Source organism: Macrosteles quadrilineatus, unplaced genomic scaffold (genome assembly GCF_028750875.1).
Source record: "Macrosteles quadrilineatus isolate MER2022 unplaced genomic scaffold, UCM_ALF_1.0 Scaffold_4__1_contigs__length_99947679, whole genome shotgun sequence".
Taxonomy (NCBI): Eukaryota; Metazoa; Arthropoda; class Insecta; order Hemiptera; family Cicadellidae; genus Macrosteles; species Macrosteles quadrilineatus.
Window position 1 is genome coordinate 80,753,420 of NW_026542597.1, and position 19,486 is coordinate 80,772,905.

Here is a 19,486-nt window from a genome sequence, read left to right on the forward strand (position 1 = left end):
AGGGCGCTCTCAAAGTTTTACTCCATGCTCCTCTGTTCTCCATGCTGGAAAAACTTTTTTGCAACATATTTTAGACATGATCACTCCTCGGAAAAAACGAGTACAGTACACCTTTTTATAGAAAAATATATTTATATAAAAATGTTTGATTAGCTGAATAAGGTTTGTCCCAAAAGAATTATTCAGAGAGCTAGAATCCAATTGAAATAGGTCAAAGAACCTATTTTCTACCTATGTTCAAAGAACCTATATTCTAGCAGTTTTTCTGGTTGGTTTTACTTGGATCTCTCGTTTAAACCTCATTTGACTAAATTCGCTTCTTCAGTCCATGGCACTTAATGCTTCCAGGTGTACTGTCAATGGTATTAGCTTATCAACTGTCAGTGTGAGTTCAGTTACAATACATACCTGCCAAGTTTGTCTCCTAGTTTGCCTGATCTATGTTCCTCGAGAGGAGCGTATAGATCTTCTACTTGTAACTCTTTCTTGGATCCTTTCCTGAACACGGAGATAGCCCAGCTGAGGGTAAAATCAAATTATATAGTGTATATTAAAAAATAAAAAGTTGTTAAAAGTGTGATTAAAAAATCTCTTTATGATACAGAGAACCATAAAGTTATTAGTGTTATTAGTTAAGTTGTTTAGTGGATGTTCACTAAACAAGAATTAAATTAAATCTACATATATAGAATCCAATGTATGTTTGTCTGTTTGTCCTTTATGGACTCTGACACCGCTCGACAGATTGTAATGAAACTTTCAGGCATTATTAAGCGTTATTCATGGATGGTTTGTGTGAAGTTTGGTGCAGATCTGTTAAAAGGACTCTGCCCCAGTGGCTCTGAAGTTTCCCATGTTATCCTTATGAGTACCTAGACCTACTCATATTTAAATGGAAATAAAGAAACAGCTGGTTCAACAAACAATTTGATTCTGTGATGTTAAATCCTATACTCTAATACGAGCAATGTTTGCTTGTATGTATGTATGTATGCTTGCTTGCTTGCAAACAAGATCTCGAAAACGGCTCCGACGATTTTCTTCAAATGTTGTAAATAGTCTATTTCTGGCCTAAAAACGAGTTTACTGCAGTTAGAACTGCCAACAAAAATGTAATTACGTAGAAAAATGAAACTGAAAATCACGTTTTTTTAACATTAGTCTTATGGGTTGCTAGGTAACCATGTTGGCTGAATTAAATAACAAGGAAAAAGTAAACAAAAGACCTGAAGTTGTAGCATGTGTTCATAATAAGCCAACTACCCACAGTATACTAGCAAATTACAAATACAGTATAAAAGGAAAAACATCACTTGTTAATATTTAGCAAAGATTATACTGAAGATTACTCAATACATTGTAGTCAAGGGTAGCAGTGCGAAGTCTGGAATCTGTTTATGACGAATAGATTAAGGTATCTACAATCTTAAAATGCTATGGGAAGGGAAGGAAACAGGTCCGCGTCGTAGGAAGTGGTGAAGGAAGTAGTAAAGGCGAGCAGTCCGGAGTGTGGGGACTGTTTGTGACGATAAGATTAGGGTATCTGCAATCCTAAAATGCTATAGGAAGGGAGGGAAACAGGTCCGCGACGTAGGAAGTGGTGAAGGAAGTAGTCAAGGCGAGTAGTCCGGAGTGTGGGAACTGTTTATGACGATTAGATAAGGGTATGGGCAATCCTAAAATGCTATGGGAAGGGAGGGAAACAGGTCCGTGACGTAGGAAGTGGTGAAGGAAGTAGTAAAGGCGAGCTGTCCGGAGTGTGGGAACTGTTTATGACGATTAGATTAAGATATTTGCAATCCTAAAATGCTATGGGAAGGGAAGGAAACAGGTCCGTGACGTAGGAAGTGGTGAAGGAAGTAGTCAAGGCGAGCAGTCCGGAGTGTGGGGACTGTTTGTGACGATAAGATTAGGGTATCTGCAATCCTAAAATGCTATAGGAAGGGAGGGAAACAGGTCCGCGACGTAGGAAGTGGTGAAGGAAGTAGTCAAGGCGAGTAGTCCGGAGTGTGGGAACTGTTTATGACGATTAGATAAGGGTATGGGCAATCCTAAAATGCTATGGGAAGGGAGGGAAACAGGTCCGTGACGTAGGAAGTGGTGAAGGAAGTAGTAAAGGCGAGCTGTCCGGAGTGTGGGAACTGTTTATGACGATTAGATTAAGATATTTGCAATCCTAAAATGCTATGGGAAGGGAAGGAAACAGGTCCGTGACGTAGGAAGTGGTGAAGGAAGTAGTCAAGGCGAGTAGTCCGGAGTGTGGGAACTGTTTATGACGATTAGATAAGGGTATGGGCAAACCTAAAATGCTATGGGAAGGGAGGGAAACAGGTCCGTGACGTAGGAAGTGGTGAAGGAAGTAGTAAAGGCGAGCTGTCCGGAGTGTGGGAACTGTTTATGACGATTAGATAAGGGTATGGGCAATCCTAAAATGCTATGGGAAGGGAGGGAAACAGGTCCGTGACGTAGGAAGTGGTGAAGGAAGTAGTCAAGGCGAGCTGTCCGGAGTGTGGGAACTGTTTATGACGATTAGATTAAGATATTTGCAATCCTAAAATGCTATGGGAAGGGAAGGAAACAGGTCCGTGACGTAGGAATTGGTGAAGGAAGTAGTCAAGGCGAGTAGTCCGGAGTGTGGGAACTGTTTATGGCGATTAGTTAAGGGTATGGGCAATCCTAAAATGCTATGGGAAGGGAGGGAAACAGGTCCGTGACGTAGGAAGTGGTGAAGGAAGTAGTCAAGGCGAGCAGTCCGGAGTGCGGGGACTGTTTGTGACGATAAGATTAGGGTATCTGCAATCCTAAAATGCTATAGGAAGGGAGGGAAACAGGTCCGCGACGTAGGAAGTGGTGAAGGAAGTAGTCAAGGCGAGTAGTCCGGAGTGTGGGAACTGTTTATGACGATTAGATAAGGGTATGGGCAATCCTAAAATGCTATGGGAAGGGAGGGAAACAGGTCCGTGACGTAGGAAGTGGTGAAGGAAGTAGTAAAGACGAGCTGTCCGGAGTGTGGGAACTGTTTATGACGATTAGATTAAGATATTTGCAATCCTAAAATGCTATGGGAAGGGAAGGAAACAGGTCCGTGACGTAGGAAGTGGTGAAGGAAGTAGTCAAGGCGAGTAGTCCGGAGTGTGGGAACTGTTTATGACGATTAGATAAGGGTATGGGCAATCCTAAAATGCTATGGGAAGGGAGGGAAACAGGTCCGTGACGTAGGAAGTGGTGAAGGAAGTAGTCAAGGCGAGCTGTCCGGAGTGTGGGAACTGTTTATGACGATTAGATTAAGGTATTTGCAATCCTAAAATGCTATGGGAAGGGAGGGAAACAGGTCCGTGACGTAGGAAGTGGTGAAGGAAGTAGTCAAGGCGAGCAGTCCGGAGTGCGGGGACTGTTTGTGACGATAAGATTAGGGTATCTGCAATCCTAAAATGCTATAGGAAGGGAGGGAAACAGGTCCGCGACGTAGGAAGTGGTGAAGGAAGTAGTCAAGGCGAGTAGTCCGGAGTGTGGGAACTGTTTATGACGATTAGATAAGGGTATGGGCAATCCTAAAATGCTATGGGAAGGGAGGGAAACAGGTCCGTGACGTAGGAAGTGGTGAAGGAAGTAGTAAAGACGAGCTGTCCGGAGTGTGGGAACTGTTTATGACGATTAGATTAAGATATTTGCAATCCTAAAATGCTATGGGAAGGGAAGGAAACAGGTCCGTGACGTAGGAAGTGGTGAAGGAAGTAGTCAAGGCGAGTAGTCCGGAGTGTGGGAACTGTTTATGACGATTAGATAAGGGTATGGGCAATCCTAAAATGCTATGGGAAGGGAGGGAAACAGGTCCGTGACGTAGGAAGTGGTGAAGGAAGTAGTAAAGGCGAGCTGTCCGGAGTGTGGGAACTGTTTATGACGATTAGATAAGGGTATGGGCAATCCTAAAATGCTATGGGAAGGGAGGGAAACAGGTCCGTGACGTAGGAAGTGGTGAAGGAAGTAGTCAAGGCGAGCTGTCCGGAGTGTGGGAACTGTTTATGACGATTAGATTAAGGTATTTGCAATCCTAAAATGCTATGGGAAGGGAGGGAAACAGGTCCGTGACGTAGGAAGTGGTGAAGGAAGTAGTCAAGGCGAGCAGTCCGGAGTGCGGGGACTGTTTGTGACGATAAGATTAGGGTATCTGCAATCCTAAAATGCTATAGGAAGGGAGGGAAACAGGTCCGTGACGTAGGAAGTGGTGAAGGAAGTAGTAAAGGCGAGCTGTCCGGAGTGTGGGAACTGTTTATGACGATTAGATTAAGATATTTGCAATCCTAAAATGCTATGGGAAGGGAGGGAAACAGGTCCGTGACGTAGGAAGTGGTGAAGGAAGTAGTAAAGGCGAGCTGTCCGGAGTGTGGGAACTGTTTATGACGATTAGATTAAGATATTTGCAATCCTAAAATGCTATGGGAAGGGAAGGAAACAGGTCCGTGACGTAGGAAGTGGTGAAGGAAGTAGTCAAGGCGAGTAGTCCGGAGTGTGGGAACTGTTTATGACGATTAGATAAGGGTATGGGCAATCCTAAAATGCTATGGGAAGGGAGGGAAACAGGTCCGTGACGTAGGAAGTGGTGAAGGAAGTAGTAAAGGCGAGCTGTCCGGAGTGTGGGAACTGTTTATGACGATTAGATAAGGGTATGGGCAATCCTAAAATGCTATGGGAAGGGAGGGAAACAGGTCCGTGACGTAGGAAGTGGTGAAGGAAGTAGTCAAGGCGAGCTGTCCGGAGTGTGGGAACTGTTTATGACGATTAGATTAAGGTATTTGCAATCCTAAAATGCTATGGGAAGGGAGGGAAACAGGTCCGTGACGTAGGAAGTGGTGAAGGAAGTAGTCAAGGCGAGCAGTCCGGAGTGCGGGGACTGTTTGTGACGATAAGATTAGGGTATCTGCAATCCTAAAATGCTATAGGAAGGGAGGGAAACAGGTCCGTGACGTAGGAAGTGGTGAAGGAAGTAGTAAAGGCGAGCTGTCCGGAGTGTGGGAACTGTTTATGACGATTAGATTAAGATATTTGCAATCCTAAAATGCTATGGGAAGGGAAGGAAACAGGTCCGTGACGTAGGAAGTGGTGAAGGAAGTAGTCAAGGCGAGTAGTCCGGAGTGTGGGAACTGTTTATGACGATTAGATAAGGGTATGGGCAATCCTAAAATGCTATGGGAAGGGAGGGAAACAGGTCCGTGACGTAGGAAGTGGTGAAGGAAGTAGTAAAGGCGAGCTGTCCGGAGTGTGGGAACTGTTTATGACGGTTAGATTAAGGTATCTCCAATCTTTAAATGTAATGGGAAGGGAGGTAAACAGGTTTGCGACGTAGGAAGTGGTGAAGGACGTAGTAAAGGCAAGTAGTATGGAGCGTGGGAACTGTTTATGAAGATTAGATTAAGGTGTCTGCAATTCTGAAATGCTAAGGGAAGGGAGGAAAACAGGTCCACTACGTTGGAAGTGGTGGAGGAAGTAGTCAAGGTGAGCTGTCCGGAGTGTGGGATCTGTTAATAATGATTAGATTAAGGTGTCTACAATCCTAAAGTGCTATGGGAATGCAGGGAAACAGGTCCATGACGTAGGAAATGGTGTAGGACGTAGTAAAGGCGAACCGTGTGGAGTTTGGGAATGGATTTATGTATCTCCAATACTAAGACTGCTTTCAGAGTGAACTAATGATTTTCCCCGAGCAAAGCTCGGTGCCCAGGTACTAGCATTAAAAGTTAATAGGTTTACCAACAGGGTGCAGCACTATTATTTTTTGAAATTTATGACAACAGCTAATTTGCAGCCGAAAGGTGTGTGAGCGTAGCGAACGAACTTCAATCAGGACGTTATTGAGCCATGTGAACGAGCATTTGACATAAAACCACATTAGGACAGGACAACGTCTGTTGGGCCAGCTAGTTATAAATAAACAAGCTCCAATCCTTGATAAATAATGTTCAGAGATTGTTTCATGACTTTGTTGATGGGATACAAACAGCATAATTTCTAGTATACTCCGATGTCAGAAGTTGTCAGATTATTATATACAGCTAGTGTAATAATTTTAATCAGCTGATATATATTTTATTCTCTTTGTACTTGATGTTTCATTGCTAAAGATTCAGTTATGATTAAAATGCTTATTGTTGCGAGTTCAATATTGTAAATAAAAAGAGTGTTGAAAGTAGCTATCTGATTTAACGTTTTTTAAAGCTTTTACCAACTTACATAGAATTTAATCTAATATTGATGTGAATTCCAACTATAAGTCAAAATGTTATAAATGTTATAAAATGTTATGAATGGTAATGTTATGTCAGTGTTAATAGTCAAATGTCAACTTTTTTTTAAATAATGCTACACAGAATTTACATAAGTGGAAATAAATCTGACAATTTTAAGGGAACAATTCAGTGGAATTCCAGCTGTGTACATGGAAATTCGCTTAGTCTGCAGGTTTGCTGCGGCGGGGGTATTTTTAAATAATGCTACACAGAATTTACATAAGTAGGCTACATAATTTTGAGTAGATTTTTAAAACACCAATACACTTTATAATCTAAAACAAAAGAAGAGTGTTGAATGAATGAGATAACAGCTGTGTTACTGACTAAGATCAGCCGGTTGGTTAGCCATGAGCCATGATCTCTTATCAACAGTCCAATGACCAAGGATGGCTGGGTCCAGTTTCAAACCATATGGAAAAGATTTTTACTTTTAACTACGCAAGCACTATATTCACCTAGCCGCCCAGCCATAAATAAAAGGTAAAGCTGGGAAACAGATGGAATGGCCGTAAGCAGTTAAAACACTTGAATACCTCCGCGGCAGCAAAAATGCTGACTAAGCAATCGAAGGTTGCTGGATCCAAAGTGGGATCAATTTTAAACTCAGATAGTAACCACTCAATAGAGGTTATCATTTCCTGAACAGTGCTGTTACAGAGTAGCGTCAGAGGCCCAAACTATTCCATCTTGGGATTGTCGGTAAGGCAGTTCGGTTGTTTTTTACTATTGCTTTCATTGTAGGTTGTAAAATGTCATTTTTGTTGATGAAATTTGTTTGTTTGTTTCTATGTTGTTTTATAATGAATTTTTAATACTAAATTATTAAAAGGTCCTCTGAGGCACACTGCACTACTGACAGACTTCCACGATCCAAGTGTCAGCGGCTCGAACAACGTTGCCAAAATCGGTAACAACTAATAGCATTATGTGACAACTCTTGTGTATACTCAATGGTATAGTAAAAATACCGTTGTTTGACCATTACCATGAAAAAACTTTAAATTCAAATGATGTAGAAAAACATGTTGCAAAATGCAAATACCTGACTGTAGCCCTGGACAGTACATTGGCTAATAACTGAGGGTTCGGTGCCAGTTTGCTGACTTGTTTTTCTCCAGCTTCCATTGTTGAATCCTGAAACTAAAAAAAATATTGTGCTACACACTTCCTCCCAAGCAGATAAATAAAGTGATTTTTCTAACATGAGGATTTTGTTTTAAGTTTATTACTGGTGATGTGTGGGTTAATAACTAAAATGGCTTTTTAAAATATCACAATAAGGCTTGGTAATCGTTTGTGTCATCTTAGGAATGTTTGCAATTTGTAAACTACCAAATGAAAACAGGACTATCTTAAAATGTGACTAAAGGTATAAACATGAGAAACTATCTAACCACTTACGTTATCATCTCTTAGAATAGGTGCTTACAGCAAACTGTAACAGACTTGTAAAGTAGTACCGTTACCTTAAACTATTGTGCTTGCTGTATTTTCGGAACATCTTTTAGGACAAAATAAGATTTATAATTCAATGCATATTTTTTCAGACAAACTGTTTTGTTTAACTATGATCCAATAATATACAAATACAAATATACAAATAGACATATATGTCACAGCTCTTTTTAACTTAGTTTGTAAAACTTCTTAATTTATTATAATTTAATTAATTTCAAACTAACCTTACCAACTTTTTTCTCAATTTTCTCATTATAACAGTTGAAGGAGAAAAAATAAAAAAAACATTGTAAAGGGGTTTTGGGTTTAGCCTGCTTATTATTAACCATTATTATTAACCATTTAGGATGAGCAAAAAAGTTGGTGCAAAGCAGTCCATTTACCTGAGATTACTATTCATGCATATTATTGTTGTCTAGATTTGAGAATTAACCACACAAGACATAGCCTATACTCGATTACTTAAATACTTTATATGCCAAATTGAAGCAAAAGCTATTAAGAACTTTGATTATTTTTTTATAGACATATTTCCTTATAGCAAATTAGATAGCAAAGCTTCAAACAAAAAGTAGACTTGCAACCAATTTATATTGTCTTTAAATGTAATAGAAATACTTTCATCTCAGAAAACAATTATCCTAGAATATTTTTCTAGTTCCACTGAAAACAGCCCATAAACAATAGGCTATTCCTAGGAACAAACTACTAATAAAAATATAATTTCAAAAACTTGTTCAAGACATACAAAATTGTCAATTCCAAAATTATCAATAAAGCAGCCCTACAAAAAAGTTAAACAAAAAATTTTTTCAACAATTTTTTGTTGTTATAGAGCAAAAATAAAATTATCAGAGAAAAGAAGATGCCATAAAATATACCTAAAGATTTCTACTTTTACTAATTAACCACCAATAAATATAGGCTATGTCAGACGACAAAAACCAACTTGCTCAATACATTTGATAACTATCTATTCCAATGTCTTCAATTTAGAAAAATTCTACAAAAGTGTTTGAAATTTGCATATCAAAATTCACAACAGACATTGGCATTATCGATCAGCGAAAGGAACAGGAAGTAGAACAGCCTTGGTGATTTTGATATAAGCTTGACCTTGGCCTAGCCTCTAAGTTATGTATACAGGAGGCAGTGGCGGAATGTTGGGAACATGAGCCTACAAAGGCTAAGGCTGTGACCAGCTGGCCGGAGTTATTTTGCAATTTGCAATTCCTATCAGAAAGAATAATCCAAAAGATTGGCATTTTTCAAACAATTACCGGTAAAAGGAGGTTTTTCAATAATATATTCTCTTGTCATTTATTGTGATATTAAAATGCTATATGACTTGCGCAAAGTATCCAAATCTTTAAATCTACATCACAAAGAATGAAAAACAAAGGACTTGTACCAGCAATATAAACTTGTATTCAAATGTTTGCTTCATTTTATTATGTTTTTACATAATAGAGGTCAACAATTGTATTTGATCAAAACTAGATTACAAAATGTGTTAGCAAAGACTTAAGCCTAATTTAAAATGATTATACTTAGCACCAGACAAAATATTTGCTCCAATTTATAATATAATACATTTATGCACCCTGAAGTCATAAGTAATTTATTCAACCAGATTTACATATAGTTTACATGCATTGGTTATGTCAATTATAGTAAGTTAATACATAAAATATGAAGGTACCAGGTCAGATGCAATCAACCTATCCATAAAATTTGTATTTTTTAGTTTCTACCATAGATTAAACATACTCCCAGTTAGTATATCTATAATTCTAAACTTTCACATCTTAGGCTACAGAATTGTTTTATACATTCAGCCCTACATCATGGCAAGACCACACACAACACTGAAGAAGCTTTTCCATTTCACTTTGTATCTGTAAAATTTGACGCTGTAACATTTCTTGATGAAATTGTAATAAAGAAATTGTCTATTGTCTATTGTCTACTTCAAGTGCCCTTTGTGGGTGGTATTATCACATAGAATTACATGTAAGAAATGGGGCTTCCTGCGAGGAGCCTAGGTTTGTAATGATTATTTTTGTTGAATAAAACACTGTTTTCATTCATTCATTACATAGCCAATTCCAGTGGTGATTGGTAAGATTCTAACCTCAGACCTCAGGGACCGAAGCCCGAGCTCTAATACTAGATCAGCTAGCCCCTCTCTCAATGAGAGAAGACACCATATATGTTTTTATTTGATTTTGTTTTCCAAATAACGAAGTAGTTGACTTGGCTTAGCTTTGTTTTCTAACTAGAGCATATTCTTAAACAGGGTGTTTACAAACGAATGAATTAATGTATTATCTCTAACTACCTACTAACATGTGAGTGATTAAAAGGCGTGGCTATAACTAGATCAACCAGACGGCCTTCAGCTGATCCTAGATGAAATTGCAAAAGTACTGTATAATTATTAAGATACAGAGGCATGAGATTAAAGCCTTATAGGTACTCACACTTAACTTTAAAACAATACACACAATAGAAACTTTCCTATTTAAGGCATTTTTTTAAAATAGCAAAACCAATTATAAAACCAGTCTATATGATGTACCAGTACCGTACTAGTTTGTTTTTAAGTACCTGGGGACCAAGCTTTGCTCAGGAGAAAATCATTAGTATACTCTGAGAGTAACTCATATTTTCGGGTCGCCGGAATTTTATCCCCTGGAATTTTACCCCCTGGGCAAAGCTGACGTCACTATTACGTAGTAACCTGAGCAATCTGAAGTTTGTTCGTGGCCGTAATTTTACCCCCACGGATTTGGAATTCTAATGAAAATATACTGAGTGCGATAAATTAGATTAGCAATAAAAACCGGAATTTTACCCCCTGACCATATAACTAGCGTTTAGACAACTGTAGATGTACGGCCCGGATTTTTACCCCCGGATTTTTACCCCTGTAATTTTACCCCCGGATTTTTACCCCCCCGAATTTTACCCCCGGATTTTTTTACCTCCCAGAATTTTACCCCCTGGCCAGATATAGAAATTATTGAGAATGATTAATTTTCTTCTTTCAGTTTTAATTTAATAGTAAACATTTTATTATTGAGTAACGGTAGTCTATCTTAATTTATTTGTAATCTCAACTTCTTTAACAATTTTGTTTCTGTTGTATAATAACACAATATGCCTTTTTGTTTCTTCAGGCACAAACCATGAGCTATATGGTTTGTACTGAGAAAGGTCATCGATATACCTGTTGTAAAATGTAGTTGTAGGCATCTGGTAAATAGTATCCGACCAATTGTTGAGTTGACTACTGCAAGGAAACCCAAATGTTTGTATATACATATTAACCAACAGTTGGCCCAAAAAATCAAATCCCAAAACTTGAATATTAAAATAAAATTCAAAACCTGTTTGATTAGTTAAGGTTACAAATAAATTAAGAAAAGCTACTTAATAATAAAATGTTTACTATTAAATTAAAACTGAAAGACTGAAATTAATCATTCTCACATATTTCTATATCTAGCCAGAGGGTAAAATAAAAATTGGGGGGGTAAAAATCCGGGCTGTACATTTTGAGCTGACCTCATGAAGGGTTGGGTTGTTTCTTACTACTTAGGGTACTTTTAGGTTATTTCGAGAGTATTCTCCTACCACCACCACCAATGTTACCACTGGAATGTTTCAAGGACAAGAGCTCAGATATTGTTGTTTTCCCTTAACAGAGTTGAACTTTGCCCATTAGTACAACAATAACAACACATTTAGGGGTTTATCCTTGTCATGAATAATAATATTGTCAGTGCAGTTGCCTTTCAGAGATCTAGAGTGTAGTAGCTATAACTAACTGTACATCAACATTTATCCGAACAACTTATTTCTGTTACTATGTCCCTAAGCCTAAGCAAGCGAGAAAGAATCACATTGTTAATGATCCGTGGTTATGGTGATCGAATTCGATCTTTAGAAGAAGTACGAAGGTTATTTAATGATACTTTTCCAGAAAGAGATCCTATTTCCAGATCTACAGTTAGTAGAACTATATAGCGTTTTGAAGAGACGGGTAGTATTAAGGATCGAACAAGATCTGGTAGGCCACAGATAGCAACAGATGAGGAAACGTCGGTGGACATATTACAATCATTTGTTGAAGACCAACATACCTCCGTTAAGTCAGTCGCATCACAACTTGCCGCGGTCCAGTCAGGACAGTTTTAAAAAGAAACCATTTTAAAGGTTATAAAATGCACTTGGTTCACGAATTATCTGAAGATGATTTTGATCGTCGTTTGGAGTTTTGTGAACTTTATGACGAACAGTATCAATAGAGATCAGAATCTTCAAAACGAAATTGCATTTACTGATGAAGCAATATTCATGTTAAATGGGGTTGTAAACTGACACAACTACAGGTATTGTAGTGACCAAAATCCTCATTGGATGGTTGAGAAACACACTCAACACCCACAAACATTAAATGTGTTGGTGGGTATTTTTAGAAGCCAAAGTAGGACCATTTTTTAAAGAAGGGAACTTGAACGCTGTTCAATATTTAGCAATGCTTCGAAATCAAATTATTCCTGCCTTACAAAATATTTCCGGTTATAACTTTGGAACACTATGCTTTCAACAGGATGGAGCTTCTCTACACTTCGGTTTAGACTTAAGACAACATTTAAATCATGTTTTCCCAGGCAAATGGATCGGTAGAAGAAACATATAGAATGGCCAGCTCGATCCCCGGATTTATCCCCACTGGATTATTATTTCTGGGGTTATCTGAAGCATCAAGTTTACCAAACCAAACCATGGGATTTGGTAGAGTTGAGACTTCGTATTGAACGGGAATCTGCGCCTATTCCAGTAAAAGCAATCAACAACGCCTCGTCAGCATTTTATCACTGGCTGGGATATTGCCAAGAAGACGAGGGAAAACAATTTGAATATCTCCTATGACATTTGACGTAAGTTATTTAATGTTTATTATGGTTACAAACCGTAGGGAACATTTAAATGTGGTATAATTTAAATTACGGTACGCATAGTAACTTATCAAGCTTTGTTTCTACTGTACAATATTCTAGATTTTTCACCCACTCCTGACGGGCCGTCCCCCAGAGGAGATGAAAAATCAACTGTAGCATAAAGTAGTTCTTTATACTTACCCGTAAAAAATTTGCAGTAAAAAATTATATGGAAAATGTAAAAGTAAATTAAACTTAGAATACGTTTTTTATACCCATAAACATTTTGCAAAGTTTCAATTGTATAAGTGGAACCTGGAAAAAGATATTGGGTTTGAACGAATGGTGTTTTTGGCCTCTGGGGACATCAAAATGAAAAAGTAAATCATCCCGGGCCTAGGTCTTTACTGTGCCACCTACGGTAATAGCTATACTTCCCTATAGGAAAATTAGGTACCTACTAAAAATAAACACACACACATATTTAACAATAAATATGTAAACTAATTATTATTATGTAATAATATTTAATAATATTATAATATAATAATTTATTATTATTTAATATTATTTATTCATTGATCAATAAATTATATTATTATATTATTGTATTTATATTATTATATTACTAGCTGACCCGGCGAACTTCGTATCGCCTAAGTTATAGGTTTCCCCTAAGACAGACCGATGGAAAGAAAGTACCGTTACGTTTAATTTTCAAGATGATCTCGTTCGCATCGCTCAATCACGTCCTGGTTGAAGTTCGTTCGCTACGCTCACTCACCTTTGGGTTGGAGCTCGTTCGCTACGCTCACTCACCTTTGGGTTGGAGCTCGTTCGCTACGCTCACTCACCTTTAGGTTGGAGCTCGTTCGCTGCGCTCACTTGCCTTCAGGTTAGCTCGTTCGCTACGCTAACTCGCCTCCAGGTTGAAGTTCGTTCGCTGCGCTCACTTGCCTTCAGGTTAGCTCGTTCGCTACGCTAACTCGCCTCCAGGTTGAAGTTCGTTCGCTACGCTCACTCACCTTTTGGTTGCAAATTAGCTGTTGTCATAAATGTAAAAGAAATAATAGTGCTGCACCCTGTTGGTAATCCTTGTAACTTTAATGCTATTGAACATCATAGAACAGAACCAACTTGTTTAATTGAAACAGCTGTTAAGATTCATTAATTCCATTTCTCATAAGGTTAACATGGGAAACTCCAGAGCCACTGGGGCGGAGCCCTTTTAAGAATTTCGAAACGGGAAATAGTTTACGTCCGATTCGCATACCTACAGAATTTACACACCAAATTTCATAACGATCGGTGAAGTCGTTCCGGAGGAGTTTGCAGACAAACACTGTGACACGAGAATTTTATATATTAGATTATTTATATTATTGTTTTATCAATTGATTTTTTAATATGTGTGTAATTAATTGTACAAGTAAAATAATTATATATGTAGCATAAATTACTATAAAGTTAAAAAAAAAAAAACTGCAACAATGATTTTACACATACATTACATTAATTTACACATACATTACATTAATCTAATCAAGTAGGTCACCATGTATAGAGGGTGGCCTTAAATTCTATACCAGTGTATCAGCTGTTTTGTAAAAACAAAAACCTACACTGATAACATTCTTTTAGAATATTGATGTCAACTTTACCACAGAAAGGAGTGTTTATCAACTAGAAATATAAAAATAACAGTTTACAAACCCTTCACAAACAGTTCCAAAAGTGGTCAATGCCAGCAGCTCATGATAAAAAAATTACTACGCAATGGCGTAACATAATGTAAGTCAAGTTTCACTGTTGGAAAACTTATAACTTAAGCGTGCCTCAGCCCACAAAATAAAAGTTTTACAACAATCCCCCAGGATAATTATGCTGCTTTAGAAAAAATAAATTAACTACCTACAATCACCCTTTAATTATCAGTAAACTTAGTATACAATTTAAAATGTATCTTTACTATGAACACAACCTTTTTACTGTTTAAGATAGAGAAAATAATGTGTATTACTGGTTTAGAACAAAATCTTAACTTCCATTTCCCTGTAATATAAATGTAACAGTAATTATAACATACTACGGTATTTACATTAAAACATTTTAATTAGTTTTATATTAGACTAACCTTTATCTATGTTAAATCCAAAGTTGCGTGGAGAGCCATACAGACAGACTAAGATGCTGAGGCCAACTCCAAGGCTGGGGTAACCTTGAATGAAGGGATTGATAAGTTACATACTTGTGAGGACTTAGGATTAAGCTGGCGATTACAATACAGTATTACGATAACGGCATGTGCCGAGATTAAATATATTTTAATTGATCTATGAAAGTAAATTTTGCCTCTTTGTTTCATTACTTCAGTGTTATAATATTGTTGAAAAAATTTCTTAAAATGTCACTAGGATATATTTCAGGGTTGAATTTGGATTAGACTAAATCATTTACCACACAAATAGCCTACCGGTATCTATTTAGTAATATTGTGTCACCAAAAAAAATTAGCTAAATAATAAAAGAAAAAAAATTAAATGTTAAATTTCTTAAAATAACAAACACAAATATTAGGTCAAGGAATTAATTAACGTAAATTATGCCACAATATATTTTGTTCTATTATTTACGTTTTAAACATCCTTATGTAGAAATTAGACGCCTAAAAATACATCTGCCTATGTTTGCTGGTTGCTATGAATTTTTATAAATACAATATTTCTGAAATTCTATATTTAATTAAACATATTATTTTAGTAATAAGAAGTAAAGTCTAGTTTCTAAATAAACTGGTTATTTTTTATTGAATTTGTTTTCCTTCAACAGCTTCCATGTCCAAATTAGTTATAATAATTACCATCCATGTCTCAAAAGGATTTTTTTTTTAATCATTCAAAGTTTTAACTATGTAATTTATTTATGCTCAGAGTAAAACATTGTACGCTTCGATGTCATGGTGGCTACATATTTATAGTTTATCCTCCAATATATAAAATAATATGGAGAACACGTAGGTAGGTATATTTTCTTGTCGTTGTTGAGTGAGTTTTTGGTAGAAATATCAGTTTTGGACACCCGCTCAAGTTATGTCTGTGTCTGTGTGTGTGTTGATGTATACACAGAGCTACCAGTCTACAAACTATTAGGGCTACATCTGTGGCCCGATTTTGATGAAATTTTTTTTTTATATGCCTGTTGGGTACTATCCATATACCATTAACTAATCTCAACTAATCAACTAATCCATGGTAGCTCCAGTTTTTTATGTAATATTTTTTTAGTTTAGTTTCTATGATGGGTATTCCCTAAAACCCATAAAAAACAAAAAGCAAAAAAAAACGCTCAAGAGATTTTTTTTTAGTTTTGAGTTGTTTTGAGTTGTTTTGTCTCTGGATCACAGAACAAACTATAAAAGGTAAAAATTACCTGAGTAGGTACTGCCAGAGTGATATTGTTACTGTACTTCTTATGGATTAAACCCGTTTCGAGTCGAACTTAAGTCCTCATCTGTGGGAGTAACCCACATCACCGCCAATAATTATATATATTGAGGTAAGAGTCAACCCCATCGGCTGATCCAAAGGCAGGCAGACAGCTCTAGTCGGACCGAGACTAGCGCTCCAACCGGAAAAGACCAACCGCCGGCAAGCAGGTTTGTCTGAGATCCGTCGCCGAAGAAGAAGGAGGTCCTGATCCTTGGTCAACAGTTGGTAAAGTACCGATAATGTCTAATTAATTGTAATCTTTTGGGGGATAAAGGGGGTAAGGGGTATCTTTTCTAAATTAGGGCAGGTTCAACCAACAATAAATTAACTGATGTAACTAAATTAACTTTACAATTATCGATATCATGTTTAGGGCAAGTTGCTGCAGGCGAGTTTCAATGGCGAGGGGTAGTTAAAATTAAATAAAAATGTAGTTAATGAATTTATTCACGACTTATCAAAGCTGGCTTACGCTGGGCAGGGTTTACGTGAGTGCTATTGGGTAGTGGAATCAGCACGATATTTATTAAATGTGGATCTAGCTGGGTTAATTCCAGTCTAGACCCCACACATCATCAGATCTTGTACAAGAACATTTTGACACTGTCACTTCGAAATTCCATAAGGACTACAGTAACAGGATCACTTTCTTTAGGGTACTTTCTTATTAAATGGCGACCATACAAAGTAAGTATTTTAAGCCGGAGATGAGTGTAGGATGAGTGGCGCGATCTTGTAGTCTTGTTAGTGACCAAGGCTCCTTAGACCTGGCAGTACCGTACTCAGGTAATTTGATACCTTTTATAGTTTTTTTTTAGGCGTGGTAGGTTTTTAATTAGTATAGTATTTTGGTAATTTTAACTTTAAACAAAATTGTATAGCGCTCAATGGTATAACAATTGCGGTTCAAAAGTTATTGCAATTTTTGTGATTTTCCCAGAGAAAAGTTGGGTTGTTGCAAACTAATCGGAGAAAGTGTGAGTCCAGTTAGGTGATGTTAATTTTAAAATTCCATCAATAATACAGTAAAGAGTAGGTGGATAAACTAGTGTGGATTGTACTATAATTGGAAAGAAAAAAAAACTCAGGTCCGGTAATCTTAGACAAATAAATTAGCCAAAAAAAGGACAGAAATGATTGACCTGGGCCATCATGTATAAGTTAGCTAGACAACCGAACAAAAGATTTTCCTTCCAAAACATGACCTAGATGTTACTTAAGAATAAAATCCAATTTTAGAAAACTTGTGAGGCAAAAGAAATCTAAATTTTATGTAAAATAAGTTAGGAAGAAAATAAAAGCAAAGTTATGGGGTAAGCCTACAATTTAAAAATATATACAAATTAAAAACACAATCAATTTTAGGAACATCGATGATAAAAGTAGGTAATTTAATAATAGATCCACAGTTACGGTACTACCTAACAGCTGTACAAGTTATGTGCCAAATTCCATCTTAACGAATTGCTGGGATTTCAACTGTAAAATGATGACGCATATACTCACCAGTAAACAGTAGTTTGGCCTTGTCTAAAACAGATCTACAATATAGATGCAATTTATCACCTTGTATCAACTAAGCTCGTGATGGATAGAGGTGAGAAAGCTTTGGGCTTCTTTTTCAACCTGACCAAAGCATTTGACACAAAGTGATTGATTCAAGGAGAAGTTACACTCTTGTGGAATTAGAGAGCTGTAACCTACTACATTGGCTTTCTTCTTACCTTGCCAACTGAAGACATGTTGTGGAGGTAGGTGAAAGCAGTATGTGCCAGTGGATAGCTCTGGGTGTCTTCGCTCACAGATCCTCTATACTGGCACTTGTCGGTGGAGTGCCTTAGAGGTAAATCTTGGTCCAATATTGTTCCTCACTTTTCATCGACCACCCCATCAGTTGTGAAAAAGGGCGAAATATGTCTTTTTGCTGACGATACCCTATCTCCAGCCCAAGCCGACTTGAACTAGGCCTAGACATGAATCCTTTCATAGGCTATAAGCCAGTTGCTTGTTACAGTGGTTTGGTGAAATCTCCTCAAAACCAATTCAACATATCACAACTTATTGAATTTTCAATTAGGAAAACCACGAAATTTTATTTTGGACAACACTGAAACTGAAACCACTGCTCAAGTAAAATTTCTGGGGTTTTTCTTGGACAAGAACTTCTTTCAGTCAAAAAAACACATTGATTCTGCATTTTGCCTGTTAGTAGCAAGGTTAGTTCAGGAATTTTCCTTCTGCATCAACTTCAACTAGCAATATGAATATTTACAAACAATATGGTACTTTATCCACACCTAGGAGGATTTAACGTTCAACATTTTAGACTTGTTGAATGTGAATGCATTTCATTGCAGTTGCACTGTTATGTCTATTGTCTATGGGGTGATGAAACGGATGAAACCGATTAAAGCACATGAAGAAAGAAATAAGAAATAAGAATCCACTTCCTTTTCCGCAAGGAGAGCTATCAATCAGAATGAATAATCCACGGCCTTCCCTACAAACATACTATAAGCTGTACTCATTTGAGATATCTATCTACGAGATCTTCTATCTATTTATTAATCGGCAAGCATGTTTCTTTAAAACCTTTTTTTCTCAGCTCATGTTCATCGCAGAGAAAATCTACGCATACTGTTGGAAAGATATTTTCCTGTAGATATGCAGACAGAATCCCTTAATACTCGTAAATTAAAATAGGCTCAAAAATTAGCACAAAAATGAGTTTAAAATTTTGGAAAAATTAACATGGATCTAATGGTTGTAGAGTTGCCATGCTGGTGACGAAATAACAACGAAATATAAACAGAAAATCAAAACTACATCAAGACAAAAGGAGAAATTACAATCACGTGTGGAAAAATACAAGCGTGGGGGGAAATAGGGAAGCCTGTATTTGTAATGTACAATTCTTATCAGACCAATATCGATAAAATGTATTACATATACAAAATAAAACAATTGGTAATATAGTGTTACATTAATGATATTAAGCACAGTCACCTTTAACTCCAGGCCGCGGCCTTGTAGTTAGAGGTGGCCGTGTATTAAGACTAACCAGACTAACTAGCACAAGCACGCACAAGTATGCTTAATCTATGGTGATACCCAATTAGAGCATTGAATTTTAATCTATGGCATAGCCCAAGTGGGACAATATTTAACATTGTTGTAGTGGCAATAGGGTAAAAAAACGTAAAGGAAAAGATGAAGAACGAAACTAGAAAAGAAAACAAGAAAAGAAAACTAGGCTAGGGCTAGATCGCTAGATCCAGTCCGAGTCCAGCCAGATTTGTTGATT

The 19,486-nt window shown here is 37.1% G+C and overlaps 1 protein-coding gene across 1 annotated transcript in view; it reads right to left on the reverse strand.

Moving 5' to 3' along the window:
- Positions 1–14,907, reverse strand: part of LOC128992490 (probable multidrug resistance-associated protein lethal(2)03659) — a 76,646-nt gene extending 61,739 nt beyond the window's left edge. Inside the window, exons 1-3 of the mRNA XM_054416082.1 lie at positions 14,829–14,907; positions 7,330–7,427; positions 409–519 (exon numbers count right to left, since the gene is read on the reverse strand). Coding sequence (XP_054272057.1) covers positions 409–519; positions 7,330–7,412 — 194 coding nt within the window. The 5' untranslated portion in view covers positions 7,413–7,427; positions 14,829–14,907. The remainder of the gene's footprint in view (positions 1–408; positions 520–7,329; positions 7,428–14,828) is intronic.
- Positions 14,908–19,486: the final 4,579 nt, after the last annotated feature.